This window comes from Acomys russatus, chromosome 15 (assembly GCF_903995435.1).
Source record: "Acomys russatus chromosome 15, mAcoRus1.1, whole genome shotgun sequence".
Classification (NCBI taxonomy): Eukaryota; Metazoa; Chordata; class Mammalia; order Rodentia; family Muridae; genus Acomys; species Acomys russatus.
In genome coordinates this window covers 66,805,988-66,827,863 of record NC_067151.1, presented here as the reverse complement: position 1 = coordinate 66,827,863, position 21,876 = coordinate 66,805,988, and the positions used below count along the sequence as shown (strand labels likewise).

Below are 21,876 nucleotides of genomic sequence, written 5' to 3'. Positions count from 1 at the left end.
AGCGGATGGGGCGGTATGCTCTCTGGCATCTAGCACATAGAGACCAGCAATGCTTCTAAATATAGTATAATGCCCAAGGCGGCACCAAATGTCAACAGTGCCCAGGCTGAAACTGTTAGCTACTTGGTTTGGCTCATTCCTTCACACAAGCCTGGAGTCCAGTAAATACAATCGCAGCAAAGTTCAGCTTAACTGAATTATCAACAAAAGAAAAGCTACACAAGGTATATCCTGTGTCTCACACATATATATATGAATGAGACAGCACTCAGGCGTGTGGCGCTGCTTTAACTTTATAAGCAAAAAGACTAAGTTCTTAAACACCCCAGTAAATTACACTCAACTGTGAATAGCAATCTCACAAGTGCATTATTTACAGGAGGAAACTATTTTATCAATGACACTTGAAAATTTTCTTGAGCAATTAAAAATTCTACAAAAGGAAAACGTGGCTTATGACTTCACTAGCCCAGATAACTTGCTAAGAGTTACAGATAACAGCTATGGATAGAAAATGGAAAAGCTCCCTATCCATGCCCCCACCTCCACGGGAACTTAAAAAGATCTGTACATTTACTTATGCTCTCTGTCTGTGTGCGTGTGGACGTCCCACATGTATGCATGTTTTATCTGTGTGCGTGTGGACGTCCCACATGTATGCATGTTTTGTCTGTGTGCGTGTGGACGTCCCACATGTATGCATGTTCTGTCTGTGTGCGTGTGGACGTCCCACATGTATGCATGTTCTGTCTGTGTGCGTGTGGAAGTCCCACATGTATGCATGTTTTGTCTGTGTGCGTGTGGAAGTCCCACATGTATGCATGTTTTCTCTGTGTGCGTGTGGACGTCCCACATGTATGCATGTTCTGTCTGTGTGCGTGTGGACGTCCCACATGTATGCATGTTCTGTCTGTGTGCGTGTGGACGTCCCACATGTATGCATGTTTTGTCTGTGTGCGTGTGGAAGTCCCACATGTATGCATGTTTTCTCTGTGTGCGTGTGGACGTCCCACATGTATGCATGTTCTGTCTGTGTGCGTGTGGACGTCCCACATGTATGCATGTTCTGTCTGTGTGCGTGTGGACGTCCCACATGTATGCATGTTTTGTCTGTGTGCGTGTGGACGTCCCACATGTATGCATGTTCTGTCTGTGTGCGTGTGGACGTCCCACATGTATGCATGTTCTGTCTGTGTGCGTGTGGACGTCCCACATGTATGCATGTTCTGTCTGTGTGCGTGTGGAAGTCCCACATGTATGCATGTTTTCTCTGTGTGCGTGTGGACGTCCCACATGTATGCATGTTCTGTCTGTGTGCGTGTGGACGTCCCTCAAGAGGTCAGAGGGAACCGATCTCCTGAACTGGAGCTGTAGGCAGCCGTGAGCTGCCCTGTGGAACACGACCTGAGCCCTCTGAGGAGCAAGTGCTCTTCTCTCCCGAGCCGTGGCTCTCGCCAGGTGCTGTTTTATTTTGTCTGAGATGGGGCGGCACTGTGTAGCCACAGCCTGAAGCTTCATCTGGACCAAGTAGAGTTTGAGGCCTGGAACTCACAGCGATCCTCCTGCCTCTGCCTCCCTGCGGGCTGGGAGTACAGGATGTAGCACCACCACCCAGTGGTTAACTTTTCTTCATTACATTTAATCAGTGTGTGTGTGTGTGTGTAAGCATGGTACAAGTGCATGTCACAGCACATGTGCATGGGTCAGGGGACAACTTGTGGACTCAGTTCTCTCCCTCCACAGTGTGGGTCCCAAGGATCAAACTCACATTGCCTTGATGGCAAACGCCTTTACCCACTGAGCATTTTTGCTGGCCGAAATTAATTTAATGTTAACTTAAAATGGACTCAATTGAGAAGGTAAATAAAGCTAAGAGAAAGATTTCTATGAATGGATGTGACTTTCAGTGCATCCATCATCCACAGCCTCAGCCTGTAAAGGTCTCAGTCTGTAAAGGTGCTCCACAGACAACTAGTATCGGCCATATTTGTTCACAATTTGACTTCTGAGTATCAACTACTAAGCCTTTGCAGACACACCTGGCTTCCCTTCTGTTAAGCAGGAACTTTCCAAAGCGTCTAGTTTTTATTCCTGCTCCTTCCCCCAACGCCTGGCTAGTTTTTATTCTTTTTTTTTTTTTCTTTTGGTTTTTCGAGACAGGGTTTCTCTGCGTAGCCTTGGCCATCCTGGACTCACTTTGTAGACCAGGCTGGCTTCGAACTCACAGCGATCCGCCTGCCTCTGCCTCCCAAGTGCTGGGATTAAAGGCGTGCGCCACCACACCCGGCTCTAGTTTTTATTCTTTATCTCAGTACACATACCTGACTGATCCCTCTCTGACAGCAGTCAGATCACAACACTTAAAACAGAGGCTGCTGCTGAAGGCCGGCCCCCTTATGCGGGGACTACAGACATCCCTGAAGAGGAGCCGCCCACTGACCTGCCTGCTCCAAGGCAACCAGCATGGACTGCTCAATGAGGTCTCTCTCTATGAAGCTGCGAAAGTCTTCTTTGTACACAGTGAGATCTGGAAGCTGGAAGGCACAGATGGGCATTTCCAGGGGGTGCTCACTGCTCCCCCCACCCCCACCATTGGAGGAGACATGGGATCGGGCCAGGGAAACAATGCTGGAACTGGCGTGGGAGATGCCCCTAGACAGGCGTTTTTCTGCAATGAGAAATGGAGTCACCTTAGAACATACGTAACTCACTCTGAGAACTCTACAGATGTAGGGTGGTTATCGCTTGACAGTTTCCAGTCAAGGAAACATCGTATCTGACATGCCTCTAAACTTCACGGCATGTTTTCTTAAGCCAAATACAAATGGGAGATATACAAAAATGTCGTATTTGTAGACACTTACAGTATATATTCCCCTTTTTAGCCATGCCTGGGGTCTCCCTACCTTTCCTTTTCCTAGGACTTTATGTGTGACTCCCATTTTTCAACATGAGTGTGAGCCATTTACTTAGCGACTTGGTCACTTTTTTAGTGGGAAAAGGAGCAAGTAAGAGAAATGTGCTGTCATTCAGCTGGATTAGACAAATAACCACTCTGGTAATCCTTAGGGTCTTTGAACAGGAAATGACATGAGGGTCCTAACAACATCTATACTATTTACTGTAACTTTTATTAATATTCATATTTATAAGAAATTTAGAGACAATCAAAATTTAATATCCAGAGAGCAAATCACTAATGCAAACCGTGCCACCCTGGTCACTTCACTTGTTTCAGGTACATGGCACCTGCAATGCCCAGCCCATGTGACATCACGAGCAAAGCCTGTCAGTGCTCTACGTGTCTGTACAGCCTCAAGTACTTGGGTGATTATCACAAGGGGCTAGGAGCTCTAGTGCCAGGCAAGCAGGCGCTGCCCCGGGTCCCTGCACAGAAACACAAAGCACCAGCTGGGCTTGGCTGGGAAGAGAGCGAGGAATGGAAGCATCCCTAGACAGCCACAGACTCTCAGACCCCACATACAAAGCCTCAGTCCTCAGAGCAATACCTTGAATGATGTCATCCTGTCTCTGCAGGATGGGTCGAGAAGGGCGAGTGGGCTCTCTATCCAAACCCCCTTTTTCAGGGGTCTTAGGGCAACTGCTCCCTCCACTAAGGGGTGGGCACAGGCTCCCAGCATGGACTTGGCGCAGCTGTTCAAAATCACTCAGGGCAGCACTCACATCCCAGTTCTTTCCTAACAGGAGAAAAAGACAAAAATCAAATTATTACCCAGAGTGTTAAGACACTGGGGAAGACACAGGGAGACCACTCTAACCACCGCAGCACAGCTAAGCAAGCCAGGTATGGCAGCACAAGCTTATGCCAGAACTCAGAGGCTGAGGCAGGAGGATCAGTTTGCAGCCAGTCAGGACACACTGACTGCACCACAACTGTGTTTGCTTCCGTCTCCTGCTGCTTCAGTGTCTTCAGTCTGAAATGCTGATTCCTTTCACAGTCTGTTTCCTAGGAAAGCTACACAACAGTACCAACGCTCTCTAAACTCAAGGAGCCCTTCAGAGGTCTGTCACACAAATGAAACTCCTTTTACAGACAACGGAAACGACGCTTACAAAAGTGCCAGGGCTTGTTCAAAGTCACAGTCAGTTTGTGGCAGGTCTCAGTAGGCTCAGTGTGCATATACGCAGTGCATGTCTCCAGGGAAGAGCTGCACATCTCGGCACCAAAAGAGCTGCTCTGCTCCCCTTATGTGAACTACGTCTGCGTGACACATTTGCATGGAGCATTTTCTGCCGCTTTCTCTACTTAAGTTATTTAATACATATTGAGCAGCTGTCTGCACTCCCGTTGCTCTAGCTTCTACAGCCTTGGTTAGTGGGCCACTCAGTACTCTACAGCCTTGGTTAGTGGGTCACTCAGTACTCTACAGCCTTGGTTAGTGGGCCACTCAGTACTCTACAGCCTTGGTTAGTGGGCCACTCAGTACTCTACAGCCTTGGTTAGTGGGTCACTCAGTACTCTACAGCCTTGGTTAGTGGGCCACTCAGTACTCTACAGCCTTGGTTAGTGGGTCACTCAGTACTCTACAGCCTTGGTTAGTGGGCCACTCAGTACTCTACAGCCTTGGTTAGTGGGCCACTCAGTACTCTACAGCCTTGGTTAGTGGGCCACTCAGTACTCTACAGCCTTGGTTAGTGGGCCACTCAGTACTCTACAGCCTTGGTTAGTGGGTCACTCAGTACTCTACAGCCTTGGTTAGTGGGCCACTCAGTACTCTACAGCCTTGGTTAGTGGGTCACTCAGTACTCTACAGCCTTGGTTAGTGGGCCACTCAGTACTCTACACCTCCAACCTACTCAAGGAATCCCGTGAAATTCATTTTTCTAAAGCACAGTCCTTATCACGTAGTTGTGTGTTCACCCAGTATGTACGGCTTTCTATGGTCTCTATTTTCTACCTTTTTCTCTGTGCTGCAACCACCTGTGACACATGTAGGTAACACTGGTGTGCTGTGGCTGTGTCCTCCAGGCCCAGTGTGACCACTGCCACCAGACGCCCTCTTCTGGCCACCTTGGAGGCTCGGCATGCACACAGTATACACACATTCACTCATGTTAGGTATTCACATAAAATAAAAAGAACTTTTTAAAACTCCCCTCTTGGTAGGGGAGATGGTACCGAGGCTAATGAAGTTCCTAAGGTCCCTCCCCTGCCCAAGAGTACAAGCATTTAACAACTGCCAAGCAAACAGACTTCTTGGTGTCATCCACACGCTGGGCATGCAATGCAAGCTCCTAGAGTAACCTCAGCGAGCTCTACTTCCCAGGCTAGACGCGGTGCGGTAGCTCCTGCGGCCTGCCCCTCTATCAGGGATGGACAGCAATAGACTTCCCCAGAAAAAGTGCAGTGCTGTGCCTGCACCACAGTGCTGTTCTGAGGAGAACCGAGCCAAGAGCACGTAGAGGCATGCTGTGTGTGCACCATCTCTGTGGAAGCATCCAGAACAATGCCCAGCATCTAGCAGAAACTCAATTAACATCTGCTGAAAAAAAATGAAGAGTATTTCCCCTAAATCAACTCATTTATTAATAAACTGCTTGTCTTGAGACCTGGATATGTATTTCCAACTGTCAGGAAAGCACCTTAAAGTCACCAGGCGCTCTTAACAGTGAGATGTCCACCCAGGTGCTCTTAACAGGGAGATGTCCATCCAGGTGCTCTTAACAGGGAGACAGATGTCCATCCAGGTGCTCTTAACAGGGAGATAGATGTCCATCCAGGTGCTCTTAACAGGGAGATGTCCATCCAGCACCTTTGTTAATCATCTTCTCTCCAAAATGTGTTCCCTCTCTTCCTCATGTGGCGTCAGCAGCTCTCCAGGTCCCGAGCCTTCAGCTTCAGCGCTCACTGCTGCTCGGACCCGCTCTTCTCCCACATTGGCCAGTCGCTCATAAGGTTGTCTAAGTATCTCTCCGATCCATCCGTTGTCCTAATTCAAGTCTTCATAATGCTTACCTGGTCTTTGTTCTTCTAAGAGGGAAACTCTCTGAAAAAAACTTCCTTTTTCTTTTCTTTTCTTTTTTTTAATTTTTATTTTCTCAAGATTTTTAAAAAATTTTATTTATATATTTTATGTATATGGGTACTTTGTCTGCATGTACATCTGCACACCAGAAGAGGGCATCAGACAGGTGTGAGCTGCCACGTGGTTGCTGGGAACTGAACTCAGGACCTTCAGAAAAGCAATGAGTGCTCTTAACCACTAGGCCATCTCTCTAGCCCTTGATAAGACTCTCTAATGCGTCTCTGTTGCTAATCTCTCTTCCTTCTAATTTATTCTTTGTACTACAACCAAAGTTAGCTTCTTACTGTTTTGTTTTTGAGACAGGGTTTCATTCTGTAGACCAGGCTGGTCTTGAACTCACAGAGACTTGCCTGTCTCTGCTTCCTGGGTGTTGGGATTATGTGGCACCATGCCCAGGAAAGAGTTAACTTTCAAAGAAAAACAACGTGGTAAAGAGGCAACAACTAAAAAAGCTCTTTGATCCCCTTTCTAAATTGCATTTTTTTGAAAAATGTATTTGTTATTTATGTGTAAGAAGGTTCTGCCTGCATGTACGTATGTGCATCACATGCCTGCCTGGAAGCCAACTAGAACTGCACACATGTGAGCCACCACGTGTGCACCAGGAACTGAACTCAAGTTCTCTGTACATGTAGCAAATGCTCTGAACTGCTGAGCCGTCTCTGCAGCTACTAATTAACATCTAACCATCAACTCCGCTGCTACTGTGAGCCGCACTATCTAGTCTCCACCATCTCTCTCCTGGGTCGGGAAAGGCCGCACTATCTAGTCTCCACCATCTCTCTCCTGGGTTAGGAAAGGCCTCCTTCCATTATAATCCTACTGGCCTGGATGAAGCACAGAAACTCTGAAGACTGTTCTCCCACTATTAAACATGCCTCACTATGGCTCACAGTAACACTCTGCTTCTCGCCCACCCAACCAGCTTGGACTTCTCTTCCCACCTCACTCACTGCTGGTTTCTCCATTACATGAGTCTCTCCCTCTCTCTCTCTCCTCACGGTCGCCTTGTAAACTGTCCCTCCTGGGCGTTCTTCCCTGAAAGGCCTTCCTATACTCTAGAGATAAACCACTCTCATAGCATTCTTAGCATTTCTAAAAAATAACACTCAGTGTTCGTAGCGTACAAGAAGTAATTTGTAAAATAACCATTAAGAGTCACACTCTAAAAACCAGTCAAGGCTCAAACCCTATGTAACCTCACTGCCAGCTGTAACACGGCAGTGTAAAGAATAATACATCTCGAGTACTTTGCATATACTGGGTACAATGCACACACACTGAAACACATAATCAGAGGATGGTTTGTGTTATTGGGCACATGTGTGGCATAAGTGTGGTGTGTGCCTATTAGTACATATAGAGACTAAGGCACGTGTGTGGTGTATATACAGTGTGTGTAAAGGCTATAGGTCAAGATCAGGTGTTTTTCCTTATGATTATGATTTTAGAGGGCTAACCTAACTTTTCCTGAGTTACCTGAACATAAACTCAAGTGAAAAAGCTACCCAGTACACACAAGGTGAAGGGGTAACTCAGGGTCTGAAAACCATGGTGGGACACAAAGCACATCATCAGAGTCAACTTCGATGGACGGCCTACAGCACAAAACACATTTTTATGATCACTTTAAATGTTCCAAATCATCCTAATGATAAATATGACATTTTGATTTCCCCTTTCTCACCCTCTCCTTACCTTCTAGAAGATCTCGAGCCAGCCCTGGCTCTGCACCTGTGGAACGAACAAAATCCGACAGGACAGCATCCATGTCCAGGGTCATGGGAGCTTCAAGTGCTCTCGGGCAGCAGCATGTGAGCAGAACATAGAGCGGGATCCAGGCTCCGACCTGAGCAGGAGAAGGCGAGCAAGGCTCCAGTGACAACAACAGCATCACCACAGACCAATTTCAACACTCTCTTAACCAAACGGTAAATAAACTATTCTGTTTTCTTCATTCTAATTGACTCTTGAAACAAAGGAGTTTAAATTTTTTCCATGAAAAAATCGTATTTCAGGGGCAGGAGAGATGGCTCAGAGGTTAAGAGCACTGACTGCTCTTCCAAAGGTCCTGAGCTCAGTTCCCAGCAACCACATGGTGGCTCACAACCATCTGTAAAGTGATCTGATGCCCTCTTCTAGTGTACATGCAGGCAGAACGCTGTATACATAATAAATACATTTTTAAAAAATCATATTCCATTTCCCCATTATCAATAATACCTTAATGCCTACAATAACCACAAACCACCCTAAACAAAGCTTTCCATCTTTTTAAAAAAGATTTGCTGAGGCCAGGCAGCGGTGGCACAAGCTTTTAATCCCAACACTCAGGAGGCAGAGACAGGTGGATCGCTGTGAGTTCAAAGCCAGCCTGGACTTCAAAGTGAGTCCAGGACAGCAAGGCTACACAGAGACAGGGTTTTTCGAGACAGGGTCTCTCTGTGTAGCCTTGGGTGTTCTGGACTTGCTTTGTAGACCAGGCTGGCCTCGAACTCACAGAGATCCACCTGCCTCTGCCTCCCAAGTGCTGGAATTAAAGGTGTGCACCACCATGCCCGGCTTTGAGAAAGGCACTGGGGATTAAGCTCAGGGTTTACATACGGAGGCAAGTGCTCTATACCCACCCTAGTGCCAAGTCGGCTTCTCCAGTCTAAAGGAAGAAGGCAGCAGACTGACGCCCTGAGGAGCTCTCTAGCCTGCAATGCTCCCTCGACATGGCACCACGCTCACCTCCTTCCCGAAACGTAGTTATTATTAAAGTTGTTTTGTTTTGTAGACAGTGCCTCGTTATGTAGCTCAGGATAATCTGATTGAAACTTGCAGCAATCCTCCTGCTTCAGATTCTTGAGTGCTGATATAGGCATCTGCCACCATGCCGTGGCTTTCCTCTGAAGTTATTTTAATCACTCTCTAGCCTTTTATTTTCATGTCAAGTTTTTGGGAACAGGAAGTTTTGTGTCTTCTTTACTGATATATCCCCAGAAAAAATGATTTTACACAGTATACTGTAAAAGGCAAGGTTTTGTCTAGGCCCGCCCTCGCTCTCAACAGCAACATGGAGACCTTTGTATTTATAAAAAGCTTTAGGCACTATAGCTAGGCAGACACTCAGCTATTCTAACCCGACAGCTCTGGCCTGGCTACTTCCCAGCCTCATGGCCCGTTACCTGCCAAGTTAGTCTCACCCTGGCTTCTCCTTCTTCATCCGTGTTCAGAGGGTGACTCTGCCCATCTCTCTGATCCCCACCTGGGACCCGCCCTCACTGGGATGGGAAGTCCCGCCTTAACTCTCCAGCCCAGCTATTGGCCAGTTAGCTCATTATCTGTCCAATCAGAAAGTGATGGAGAACAATGTTTACAAAACTTGAGATGGTTCATAAGAATGACAATGCCAAAGTCCGGCTTGTCATCAGATCTCCACAGGACACAGTGCACAGAGACGCCATTCCAACAGTGCATGGCACACTGGCCTGAGCAGGTATTATTAACGAAATGAGTACTATCCAGCATGACTTCAGGTCTGACTAATATTCTCGTGCTAGTTGAGAAAACACGAAGAGTAAACTGAATGCTGAAACTACTCAAAATTAAATAAGCTACTCTGCACTCTGAGTGGAGGGCCCAGAGGCTCATTAACAAAAGTCACTACCTTCAGGAACTCAGGAAACAGACTCACAAAACGTTTTTTCTCCTCCCAGGATAAGTGAGTGCCAGGTAAGTTTACCTGGGAAAAGATCCCTTCTTTCAGACTTGACCTTAGAACAAACTATGTTCCCGGCCTGACTGCCTGGCACCAAGCCAACATTCCTCTGCGGTTAGTAGTCCCAGCTGAGAAAGCAAAAGCAGGGTGGAGGACGGCTCTGACCACACCGCCCGCGCTGTGCAGAGGGGCTCACTCACAAGGAGCCCTGCCACACCCACCAATCTCACCTTTTTGGAAAAGCCCCACCAGAGTTGAACCCTCCTAAAGCCTAACAAAGCCTAGGAGCAACTCCCAGGCACTTCCCTCCACTGCTCTCCTCTCCCTGAATACAACCTGCTCAGTGGTACGATCTGATCTCAATTTTCTACATTCCTTGCATATAGTGAGGCAAATAACACATATTTGTGGGTTATAAAGAGTCTAAATCGCTAACCTGATAACTGGGTCATTTTGTTGGTGGTCCTTCTTTGGATTTTGTTATTGTTTTTTTAAAAAAGAAAAATCACTGTTTCTTAAATAATACAAGAGGTCAGTGGATACAGGGCGTGACTTACTCATACCCTACACCCCAACATGAAGCAAGGTATCTACAATACAGCAGGCAGTCAGTAAACAGCTGGTGAGTAAATTCATTAAAAACAAATGTCTAATTTTCATCTGCTTCAATATCCTAAGCCAGCGTTCTTCTGAGGCCGACAGACTCAGCTGCTAACGTCAACGCTAACCGAGAACTACAGGAAGGCCTGTGGCCAAGGTTCCTACACAGTGACCCAGCCCCTTGCAGCCCGTGCTTAAAAATTAATCTTCAAGGCAAACAAGTGGCAAATGTGTATAATATCAGCACCAAGAGGCAGAGGCAGGAGGATTGAGAATTGAAGACCTCCTGTTGTAGGTGAGAATTCTCTCCAAGGCTCATTGTATTCACCGTTTTGATCACAAGACATGGGCACTACCCAAGTAACAAACACATAAATAGTCCAAAATAAAGAACCTAATTCCAAAATGAACTTCAATCTTTGCTCTTAAAAAATAAAACAAAGAGCCAGGTGTGGTGGCGCATGCCTTTAATCCTAGCACTCAGGGGGGCAGACGCAGGCAGATCACTGGGAGTTCAAGGCCAGCCTGGTCTACAAAGCCAAGTTCAGGACAGCCAAGGCTACATAGAGAAACCATTTCTGGAAAAAATGAAAATAAAACAAGGCTCACTTCCCCACCAAAATCCCTCATCGCCTAGGCAGCACTGAGTCCACGCCTCCATCTGCATAGCAGCCATGCCACTGAGCACCACTGTCCACCCCCCAGTTTGAGGCCATGAGCATGCTGCTGGCTGAGCAGGGCCAGAGCTGGAGGGAAGAGGTGGCTACAGAAATACCTGGATGCAAGGCTTGCTCAAACCCTCCTGTCTGTATGGTCAGTTCCCCAAGTCTGAGGACGGAGAGCTCACCCTGTCCCAATCTAATGGCATCTCCTTTAAGATGTATGGGGGCCGCCCTGGTGGAGGTGCTGAGCGATGGGACAGAGGACTGTGGGTGCAGATACAGCACATCAGATATTAGGGAGTAAGGATGACGATGTGACGGCTCTGCCTGAGCACCTGAAGACTTTTTGAGACCCTGCTGCCCCAGAACAAGGGAGGCAAAGCCTTCATCCTGGGTGACAAGATCTCCTCTGCCGATTACAACGCTGAGCCTGCTGCTGATCCACCAGCCCTGGCCCCGGGCTGCCTGGACAGCACCCCCCACTCTCTACCTATGTGGCACATCTCAGCGCCTGACCCAAGATCAAGGCCTTCCTGTCCTCCCCGGACCGTGTGAACCGTCCCATCAACGGCAACGGCAAACAGCAGCGGATAGAAGACACAGGAGCTGCTTGTTCCCCTTTTCCCAGGAAAATAAGTTCATAAGACAGGAAAACAACAGCAACAACAACAACAAAAACCCAAAAACTAAAATAAAACCAAGTTGACCGGTGTGGTAGTTCAAGCCTTAATCATAACAGTCCAAAAGCAGAGGCAGGCAGCGGTTCTCTGTGAGTTCGAGGCCAGCCTGGTCTATGTGGTGAGTTCTGTATGTATGGTACAGCCAGAGCTACAAGACCCTGCCTCAAACACACCAAGGGAGCATGGTAAGCACTTTACCAGCTTTCAGAAAGGATGTGTGAAATATGCAACAAGCACACAAACAGCACTCAGTGGAAAGCAGGAGGCCCGACTAAGCCACAGGCATGCAGACAATTTCCAGCCAGATAAAGGCTCTTGAGAGAGAAGCCAAATTAAAACCACCGGTGTCATGGCGTCTGGGATCTTACATGGAAACAGAAGGTAGGTCATTCAATTCCAAACATCTAAAATAAACAAATAACTCATATCTGGAAAGACTGGCTCCTCAGCAAACATGTGAAGCACTAAAGCACCCTCCTTGGCAGTACCCTCTTGTACTGGATTCTGCAGCACACGCGCGTGGACTGTGCCCTTCACCCACCAGGTGAGGACGGCAGCTCTTGTTACAACACCACGACACCTGCCTGGCGCGTCTCAAATTCCAAATGAAGATATCAACGCCGAAGGCCAAGACTCAGTCGGGCTCTGTCTCAGCACAAAGGAAGGAAAAACCTACACAAAAAAAACAAAACAAAACACTAACCTTTGCTTTTCAAATCAAAGGAAAGCAGCACTCAAATATTTGTTGACTGTGCAGTTTATAGACAGATTCCAAGTCAAAATCACCCAGCTTTCCTAGTAAAAGGGCTGTCGCCAAATACTCATCCACAAAAGAACTCTCTAGCAGACCATTCCAAGGGATATACAAGCTCTGACAGGGAGCTCATTACTTTCAGGTCCAACTGTTACAAATCCTTTTTTTCTAAATGAAAGCCAAGCCGTCACCAGACTCCCTCCTAGTGTTTACGTAATGGTCCTTACATTCTACAGAGCAACAAAGCCGACTCCTGAGAATGACAGGCTTTTCAATGGAAAATATGACATCATGACTTTACAGAAATACTTGTTGCGGCCGAACATCATGATGTTACCATGAGCCAGTCAGTGGCATTTGTTTTATAAACTCTTTGTCTGGATCTGTGCTTACTTGCACCTGTATTCGTTTATAAATGCTGGTATTGGCCACAACTGTAAACTAAACATGCTGCATAAACAGAGTATCTTGATCAAAATTCACTTCTGCCTCTTGTCCCTCCCTCTGCACTTCCAACGCTCTCCTGAAGAGAGAGAGAAACCGAGAACTAATGGAATAAGCTAATGTTCCTTAAGCTCTTCAAAGGCCGCTCCACAGCAGCGCTCTTACCAGCTCCTAGAGGCGATGGGTTGATCCCTAGCGACATCTCCCTACCAACTACCACATACTGTCCCATTTGCTGGACAATGGAAAGGAAAAGCCAGGTGGACGGCTTGTCCACACCCAGGGGTCTGAGCCGTGCCTTCCTGCTAGGCCGTGCGGCAGTCTGCCCGTGTGCAGCTTCACGTCATTACTGCTGGGAAGGGAGCAGCAGCCATATTGGCTAAAGGCTGCGTTTTCCTCACTTCAAGTCCTACCACTTTCCTAAAAAACCTCAATGCTCTCCTGCAATCCATCTGACTTAATTTCATAATGTCTAGAAACTTCTATCTCTATTGCAACAACTCAACATAGACCTGCCATTTCCTAAAACCATTTCCCCTAGTAGTCTTAAAATCCACTCTTACTCTACAATTTTATCTTTATTCAACTTTTTTTTTTTTTAAAGATAGCACCTCTCTTCCTACCTTTGCCTCCTGGGTGCTGGGGTTACGTGTACAACCCCCACACCCAGCTTCCAGCTTGTATCCACTCTAAACCTAATTTCTTAGTCACGAACTCCTGCAACCACATTATGCATGGGACAATAAAAGTCCATGAACACTGGGCACTATGCTCAAGATTAGACACAATGAACCAGACACAATTCCCATGCTTATGTCTACAGTGAAAAGGGAAAAAATGATAAAAATCTCATAATAATAAATACTGGAGACAGGAATGTTATTCCTGTAAGGAGGGAGGAAAAGTTCGAGGGAACTAAACAGCGAGCAGCTGGAGTGCAGAGCAGGAAGAAGAGTGCTCCAAGCCGATGCAGCGCAGCATCACGGCTCTGACCAGCGGTGCGGGCAGCAGAAAACACAGACAGGCCCAGCAGACCCTGGTAAAGCTTGAGGTTTTACTATAAAAGTCATGATAAACACTGGCGGGTTGAGAGCAGAGGGGGAAACGATCTCGCTGCTGCTGCTGCTGTTACACTCTGACTGGCACAGCGGGAAGAATGTGAAGGAGGAGCACAGTGGACGCAGGACATTACTGCTGAAGAGACAGGGTGACAGCAGAGGGTCAGAACACGGAACAGATCCCGTTCGTCCTGCAGAGCCCGGAGTGAAAGCAAGGACTACTAATCACTTAAGTTACGTGCCTCACTGCAACAACCTAGTTTATTCTTTAAAGACTTATTTATTCTTATTGTATGCATGTGAGTGTTTTGTTCCCGTGTACGTGTGTGTACTACATGCATGTCTGGTGCTCACAGAGGCCAGGAAAGGACACTGGATCCCTGGAAACTGGAGCTGTGAGATTGTGAGCCACCATGCAGGTGCTGGGACAGGTCTTCTGCAGGGACACTAGTGCTCTTCGCTGCTAAGCCGTCTCTCCTGCTCAAATCTAGTTTCCTTGTCCTTCTGTTTTATCTACCCAACATGGATGGCTTCTTCACTCAATTTCTCTACAACTAGAGGGAGTTACTGAGCAAAACAAGATCAAATAGCTCAGTAGATCAGTCTGAGGGCAAATGAGTGCATCGGCAGGCCACTGCAGCCGGCTCAGGGCCACCTCACATCCTCACTGTTTCCTGAGCCTCTTAGCCAGCAAGCTATGTCTCTTACTCTTAGCAAGTGAGCTTGTTTTCACCACATAGACAGAAACAAACAAACCTACAAGCAAGGCAAAGGCGCCTCCTTCCTGCACAGTTGTGGTGCTTGAATAACAAAGACCCCTCAACAGACTCATATGTTTGAGTGCTTACTCAACAGGGAGTGTACTGTTTGAAAGGATTAAAAAGATTAGGAGGTGCTGTCTGATGGAGAAACTGTGTCAGCGAAGTGCCTGTCCCTGCCTGTGGAGCAGCGCGGAGCTCTTCAGCTGCTGCTGGAGCACCTGCGGGTATGCGCGCCTTGCTCCCCGCCGTGATAACAGTTAACCCCCTGAAACTGTAAGCCAGCCCCACTTAAATGCTTTCTTTTACAAGAGCTGCCTTGGCTGTGGTGCCTCTTCACAGCAATAGAACAGTGAATAAGACGTTCGTATCCTCTTCCTGCAAAACTTCTCAACACACAAATCCCGATGCTCCTTTCTTCACTTGTGCTGGTCATCCTGGCATCACAGGTGCCGCTCACAGGCACATGCCAATCCTCATGGCCGCTCTCCTAGGGCACCATGTGGACTCTAAGGCTAAGCACACAGCTCTGGTCGTAAGCCCTCCATCTCTTACTCTGTAGCATCTCCTTGAGAAACTTCATGTTCCTGCACACCCAAACGCTGATGACGCTAAAGGTATCCAGAGTCTCAAAGTCTTTCTGCCTCACCCAAGAAGCCCCAGACACATCCAAACAAACAAACAAACAAACAAACACCTCTCAACTCTGTCCTCCACCCTTTCCCACTATGGCAAATGGAGCATCCCTCCAAGCAGGGGCCTGACCACAGCCAGGGAGGCCACTGACAGTCCTCTCCTGCCTCACACTCACTGCCTTACACAGCTTCCCAATTTTACCTTTAAAGTCTCTCAAACCCACCCAATGCCTTTAACCAGCTTTTATTGCATCTCTTTTGATAACTGGGACCCAGAAAAGAACTTCCTCTTTCTTTTCACAAACACTATTCAATCTCTATAAGCACCTACTGTAAAGAATTATTTAATATAAATATGACAATATCACATCCCAGGATTCAAAGCTCAATGGCTTCACTGAGCATTAAATTCTGTGCATCACACAAAAGCCTCTGTGACTGGGCTGTGCCCCCCATTATCACACAAAGGCCTCCGTGACTAGGCTGTGCCCCCCATTATCACACAAAAGCCTCTGTGACTGGGCTGTGCCCCCCATTATCACACAAAGGCCTCCGTGACTAGGCTGTGCCCCCCATTATCACACAAAAGCCTCTGTGACTGGGCTGTGCCCCCCATTATCACACAAAGGCCTCCGTGACTGGGCTGTGCCCCCCATTACTTCCATCAAGCGAGCTATCTGCTTCAGAGCTCAGTCCCGTGGCAGACCTGCCAGGCCAGGGAGGACAGTAGGCCCAGCAGGGGAGCTCCTTTCTCTCCTCAAAGACCTACCTGAGTGCTTCCTCATTTGCAAAGGGTTCTCTGGAGGGCACTCCCCCCCCCCCACGCTGCTCCAACAGAACCTCACACCCTCCACATCTATCCATCTATCAGCATTATGTCATAGCGCACAGATTTTGTTTATTTATATGTTTGTGTCCCCACCAAACAGGAGCAACATGAGGGCAAAAACGTTTGTTTCTCCTGTGTCCCACTCACTACTAGGCACTCAATTTTCATTCCAATAAACTAAAACATTTTTGTACATTTGTGTAGTACTCAACTATAGACATACAAACGGACACCACAGACAGACACACACACACACACACAGTATTGCATGTAGGCAAATTTACAGTGACTTATCTCAAAGGTATTTGTTGAAGACTGTTACATGATTTTATTAGGAATAGTTTCTCTTCCCTAAAGATTGCTTTACTCAGACTAATAGTGTGTTAAAGCCCATCTGCATATACTGAGCCCCCAACTTAGTGACAGACACCCAAAGTTAAATACTGGTGGACGATAACAGATCTCTGTTCAAGTGCTTGAGAAACTGACCCTCACTCTCTCCTGGACACCAAGCGCCCACTCTCCCTGCATGCGCACTCTCCTGACACGCCTGGCTCCACCAATGCACTGGCGTTGCCTCTGCATCCTCTCCAATTCCTCTCAAAACTCAATGAAAAAAACATTTAAGACTCAAAATGGTCAAAGGTCAAAGACTCCTCCATGCTTATGATGCCAATTCCAAGCACCAGACAGGGAGAGAGAGGAGGGTACAGGCGCCCCATTCCTGTAAGCTGGGAGGGAGAGATGCTAACTGTTTGGGCTAATACAGGTCCTCCCAACACACAAAATATAGCCTTCTTAGAAAGAGAATACGGTCAACTTCTACTCTCAAGGGACCCATGGAACATAAAGTGGAACAAAGTGAAAGAAAATCGTGTGTTGAGGCTTTAATCATTATTTTACGTAAACTTCCAAACAACTTCAAATGAAGTGTGTACCACTAACCGCGTGTTACACATGAAAGGACAAATACACTCCTAGAGGCTAGGTGACCTTACACATTACACAAGCACTAAGTAGCGAAACCAAACTACGTACAGGCCAGCCACCCCCTCAGACCAGGGCTCACTCTACTCCACACTTCATCTGCAGAGAGCAGGAGGACACGGGCAATCCATTCGTAAACAAGCCCCCTCACTGCGTGAACCCTCTCAACTCCACACCCAGAGTGCCTCGGTTCAGATGCTTCTTGTTACAAATCCCTGACCTAACACTTCAAGACTGTGTGGTCCTGGAATACAACCATTTTGTGCCACACTTTCTTAACATACAAAATAGGGAAAACATACAGCTCAGATCTCTTGTTTGAAGTAACACCCAATACATACTATATTCTCGAGAAATGTCAGCTGCCTACTTTGTGCCTTACTCCACTTTTGCCCAACACAGCTACCAGTATGACTTCTTCCAGAGTTCACTCCTCCCAAATCAACCCCTCCAGGCCTACAAATCTGTGTTTTGAGAAAAGGTTGCACGTAGCCCAGGCTGGCCTTGAACTCTGGTCTTCCTGGAATCCAACACATGTCTTCATGGGTCTCCATGCATGCTAAGCAAGCACTCTATCAAGAAAGACACATTTCCAGCCAAGGTCATTTTTGTTTTGTCTTGTTTTGACATTTATTTATTTAATGTTATGAGTGCTCTGTCTGCATGTGCACCTACACACCAGAAGAAAGCATCAGACCCCAGGATAGACGGCTGTTGGGAATCAAATTCAAGACCTCGGGAAGAGCAGACAGTGCTCTTAATCGCTGAGTCATCTCTCCAGTCCACTATTTGTTTGTTTGTTTGTTTAAGGCAGGTCTCACTGTGTAGCTCAGGCTAATAGCCAACTCATTTTGTAACCAAAATAGGTACTGAACTTACAATCCTCCTGTCTCATAGGCCTATACTACTATGCCTAAAGCAATGTTTTTTGTTGTTGTTTGTTTGTTTTAGATTTATGTATACTTTACACATAATATTTATATTTTAGACCTTTTTTTTTTTTTCTTTTTTCTTTCAAGTAGGGCTAGAAATAACCCAAAGTTGGGTTTTCCTTTCTTGGGTTTTTGTTGTCGGCATGCTTTGTTTTATCTGTTGAGTCAAGATCTCTCTATGCAGCCCTGGCTGTGGGAGAACTAGGCAGACAAGGCTGGCCTCAGGGTATGCATGCATCGGGCATTACTTCAAACACTGCCTGCCTCTGCCTTCTGAGAGCCGGAATCAAAGGCATGCGCCACCGTGCTGGTCTAATAAAGTCAACTTTTAAAAAATAGCCTACAAGGGGCTGGAGAGATGGGTCAGCAGTTAAGAGCTCTTCCAAGAGACCTGAGTTCAATTCCTAGCATCCATGTGACAGCTCTAGCTGTGTCTAACTCCAGTTCCAGGGCTCAGACACCCTCATATAGACACACATGCAGGAAAAACACCAATGCACATGAAGAATAAATTTTAAAAATTCTAAAAAAAAAAAATTCCTACAGAAACAAAATTTCTACTTGAGCCCTTTAAAAATTGATTGCTGAATTTTTTTTATACACACCACTTACTAACAACAGCAGTAAGAAACCAACAGTCTACACTAACAGCAAAACACACCATCTCTCAAAAGCCAATTCTCCAACCTTTAGTAACTACCAGCCCTCTGCCAAGTACTTGATTCCTCATTATTGGTCATTTGTTTGTCAATTATAAAATATCTAGTCAACAAAGGAATCGGAAAGATTCCTGTATTATCTGTGTTAGCTACTCATACAAAATTAATCTATTTCACAAATCTCTTTTGATGAATTAATTTTCTTCCACATATAGTTAATAATGTTTAGCCTCCATTAAACAAAGAAGTTTTCCTTTTATAAAATTAAATACTTAAAAACCAAGCACAGTAGTGTGTACCAATAATCTCAGCACTCAAAAGGCTAAGGCAGGAGGATTCTCTTGAACTCAAGGCCACCCTATGTTACAGAGAGAGTACCAGGTTAGTCAAGGCTACAAAGAGACCCTATTTCAAACAAACAAAACAATAAATTAGATACTTCAGCTCAAAGGTTTTCATCACTTTCTTTCTTTTTAGCTCTCGTTTCTTTTCTGGCCATCTTTAACCTCGCTTAACGCCTACGGCTCTGTGTAAAGCATCTGCCATTGCTGTCAGCTGGACTAGAAACTTTCGTCCTAACTCCTCTTGACTATCAGTCACTTGGTCCATCATCTTTTACACACTGATTTAGGGGCTGGGAATACACACAAAGGAGAGACGCCATAGTCCTGCCTGAAGGAGTGTGAGGCTGCTCATGTCACGCACAGGGATGTAAACGAGAGCAGAGGCCTCCCCAACGAGTCAGGGATGGGACCCTAAGGAGAGCAGAGAGCTGGGGAACAGGGTGACATTCAGGGAGAGCCTAGGTGTTGGCACTCTTATTTCATACTTTCAAAGTTTAGGAACAGAGCACACATACACATGCGCGCACACACGAGTGCACACACACGCATACACACACGTGCAGACCTCACGCACGCATGCGCGCACACGCACACACACAAGGAGTGGTTCTAAACTAGTCATGCTCATCTATGTATTCATACTTAAAATAGGCTTACAAATTATTTATTGGTTTCAAATGTTTGCCATTTTCTGATGCGTCCCATTGATATGATCAAGGTGTAAACGAACAAATATAATCTATATGTGTATAAGCTGTGAGTCCACTACATAGTTTTTGTAGTTTTGTTTGTGAAACACTGCAACAGAGCATAAAAAAAGAAGCTTCAAATTACAGCAGTGCGCACTGTGATCTCAATACTCAAAAGACCAACACAGGAAAACTTCCAAGTTCAAGACCAGGCTCAGCTACCTAGTGAGCTCCAGGCCAGTCTGGGCTACATAGCATGACTCTATCCCGCAAATGTTTTTAATTAAAATCTGTGTTTTCTGATAGCTGACACATATATACTGAGGCATCATACCTAAATGATACCCAAATGACAAGACAGTTGGACCTAGGAATTCTGCTTCAGGGTTCATACCAGTTCTTCAGAGATTTATGGCAAGACTTTATCCGCTCAGTCACAAGACCTCCACATGCGCATTGATGCTAAGACCTACACCCATCCCACCAATGCACACCTACGCCGGCTGGAGTACGTGTAGCACACACTCTGATCCAGTCGTCCCCAGCACTACCTGGGCTTCTTTCCCTTGTGCACATTGCTCTGTCTCTAGTATTTTGTTTCTTTTGGAAACAACTTGGGGCAGGAGGGATGGCTCAGGGGTTAAGAGCACTGGTTGCTCTTCTGGAGGTGTAGGCATAGGGTTATTGTGTAGTTTAGATGCTAATTTCTGTACCCACCATGTTTACAAGCTTTGTTCTGAGAATTTACTGTCTAATCATTGTGTAAACTGCTCTCCAACTGTCCCTCTGATATGTCAATAAAGCAGCTTACAGCCAATCGGTGAACAAGGGAAAGAATAGGGCTGGACTTCCCGCCAGCCAGGGGAAGAGGAGTTAAGATTTAGCCAGGAGACTCACCCTCAGGGGCCCAGGAGGAGCTAGAGGAAGGAACCAGAGCCAACCAAAGCTATAAAGTGCAAGTATTGCTGACATGTTTGCTGGGAGTAAGACAAAATAGCATAGAGGGCTTAAAACAGACTTGAGCTGCTTGCATTATCATAAAGTCTCAATCATTTGTGTGATGGCTGAGTTAAGAAATAAACTGAGAGAAACAAACACAATTTTATAAAATAACTTCAACACGGAGGACCTGGATTTGACTGCCGGTACCTCACAACCTGTAGCCCTCGGTTTACTCCAGTTCTGGGGAATCCAGCAGCCTTTTCTGGCCTCTGCTGGTACCAGGAAGGTATGTAGTACGGTCATACATGTAGACAAGCAACTATGAACATAAAGTAAGCACAATGGTGGAGCTGGAGAGATGGCTCAGCAGTTAAAGAGCCCTCGCTGCCCTTGCACAACAGCTCAGCTCTGTTCTTGCATAGTCACCTGTTACTTCCATCCCAGGGGATCGGATGCCTTCGTCTGACCTCTACAAGGTGTCTACCACATACATGGTCTACATACATAAACGCATTAATAAATCTTAAAAAAATAAACAAGTCTCAGGCACGCATGCTGACATACATTTTTAATTGCAGCACTCAGGAGGCAGAGGCAGGTGGAATGCTGTGAGTTCAAGGCCAGCCTGGTCCACAAAGTGAGTTCAGGACAGCCAGGGCTACACAGAGAGACCGTGTCCAAAAAAACCAACCAACCAAAACAAAACCAAATAAGCAAGTCTCTTCTGCTTATGTACACAGAACTAGGTGCGAGTACAACCGCAACCTGATGGTTCTAGACGAGCTAGGACGGGGTACCACATGCTTCCATCAGCTCAGAGAGTCAGTGTTTTCCTGTGTCACACTTTAGAAGCATTTCTTATCAGGGACAAGTTTACTCCATATATCAAGCTACAGATGACAAGGACTCAGAGCCAAGTAAGTGAGGTTTAATCACTTTTCCAAAGCCACAGAGTAATAAAAACAGTTCCAAAACCATAAATCTAGTGATCTCAGTAACTGTTATCTGATGTCACATATCACCAGCTTCCAATTTCCCCCTGTGGTGCCCAGATAAATCTCTGACTTCTACAGACGTGCACCAAAGAAAAGGATGTGCACTTACAAAGTCAGTCCCTTCAGCCGAGGCTACACAGAGAGACCCTGTCTTGTAA

At 46.4% G+C, this 21,876-nt stretch overlaps 1 protein-coding gene and 1 pseudogene across 1 annotated transcript in view; one reads left to right on the top strand and one right to left on the bottom strand.

Moving 5' to 3' along the window:
- The window catches only part of Otud7b (OTU deubiquitinase 7B), a 50,191-nt gene that overhangs the window by 14,918 nt on the left and 13,397 nt on the right, over positions 1-21,876 (bottom strand). Inside the window, exons 2-4 of the mRNA XM_051157724.1 lie at positions 7,746-7,896; positions 3,510-3,698; positions 2,441-2,668 (exon numbers count right to left, since the gene is read on the bottom strand). Coding sequence (XP_051013681.1) covers positions 2,441-2,668; positions 3,510-3,698; positions 7,746-7,830 — 502 coding nt within the window. The 5' untranslated portion in view covers positions 7,831-7,896. The remainder of the gene's footprint in view (positions 1-2,440; positions 2,669-3,509; positions 3,699-7,745; positions 7,897-21,876) is intronic.
- Positions 11,065-11,656, top strand: LOC127199099 (glutathione S-transferase P 2-like; annotated as a pseudogene).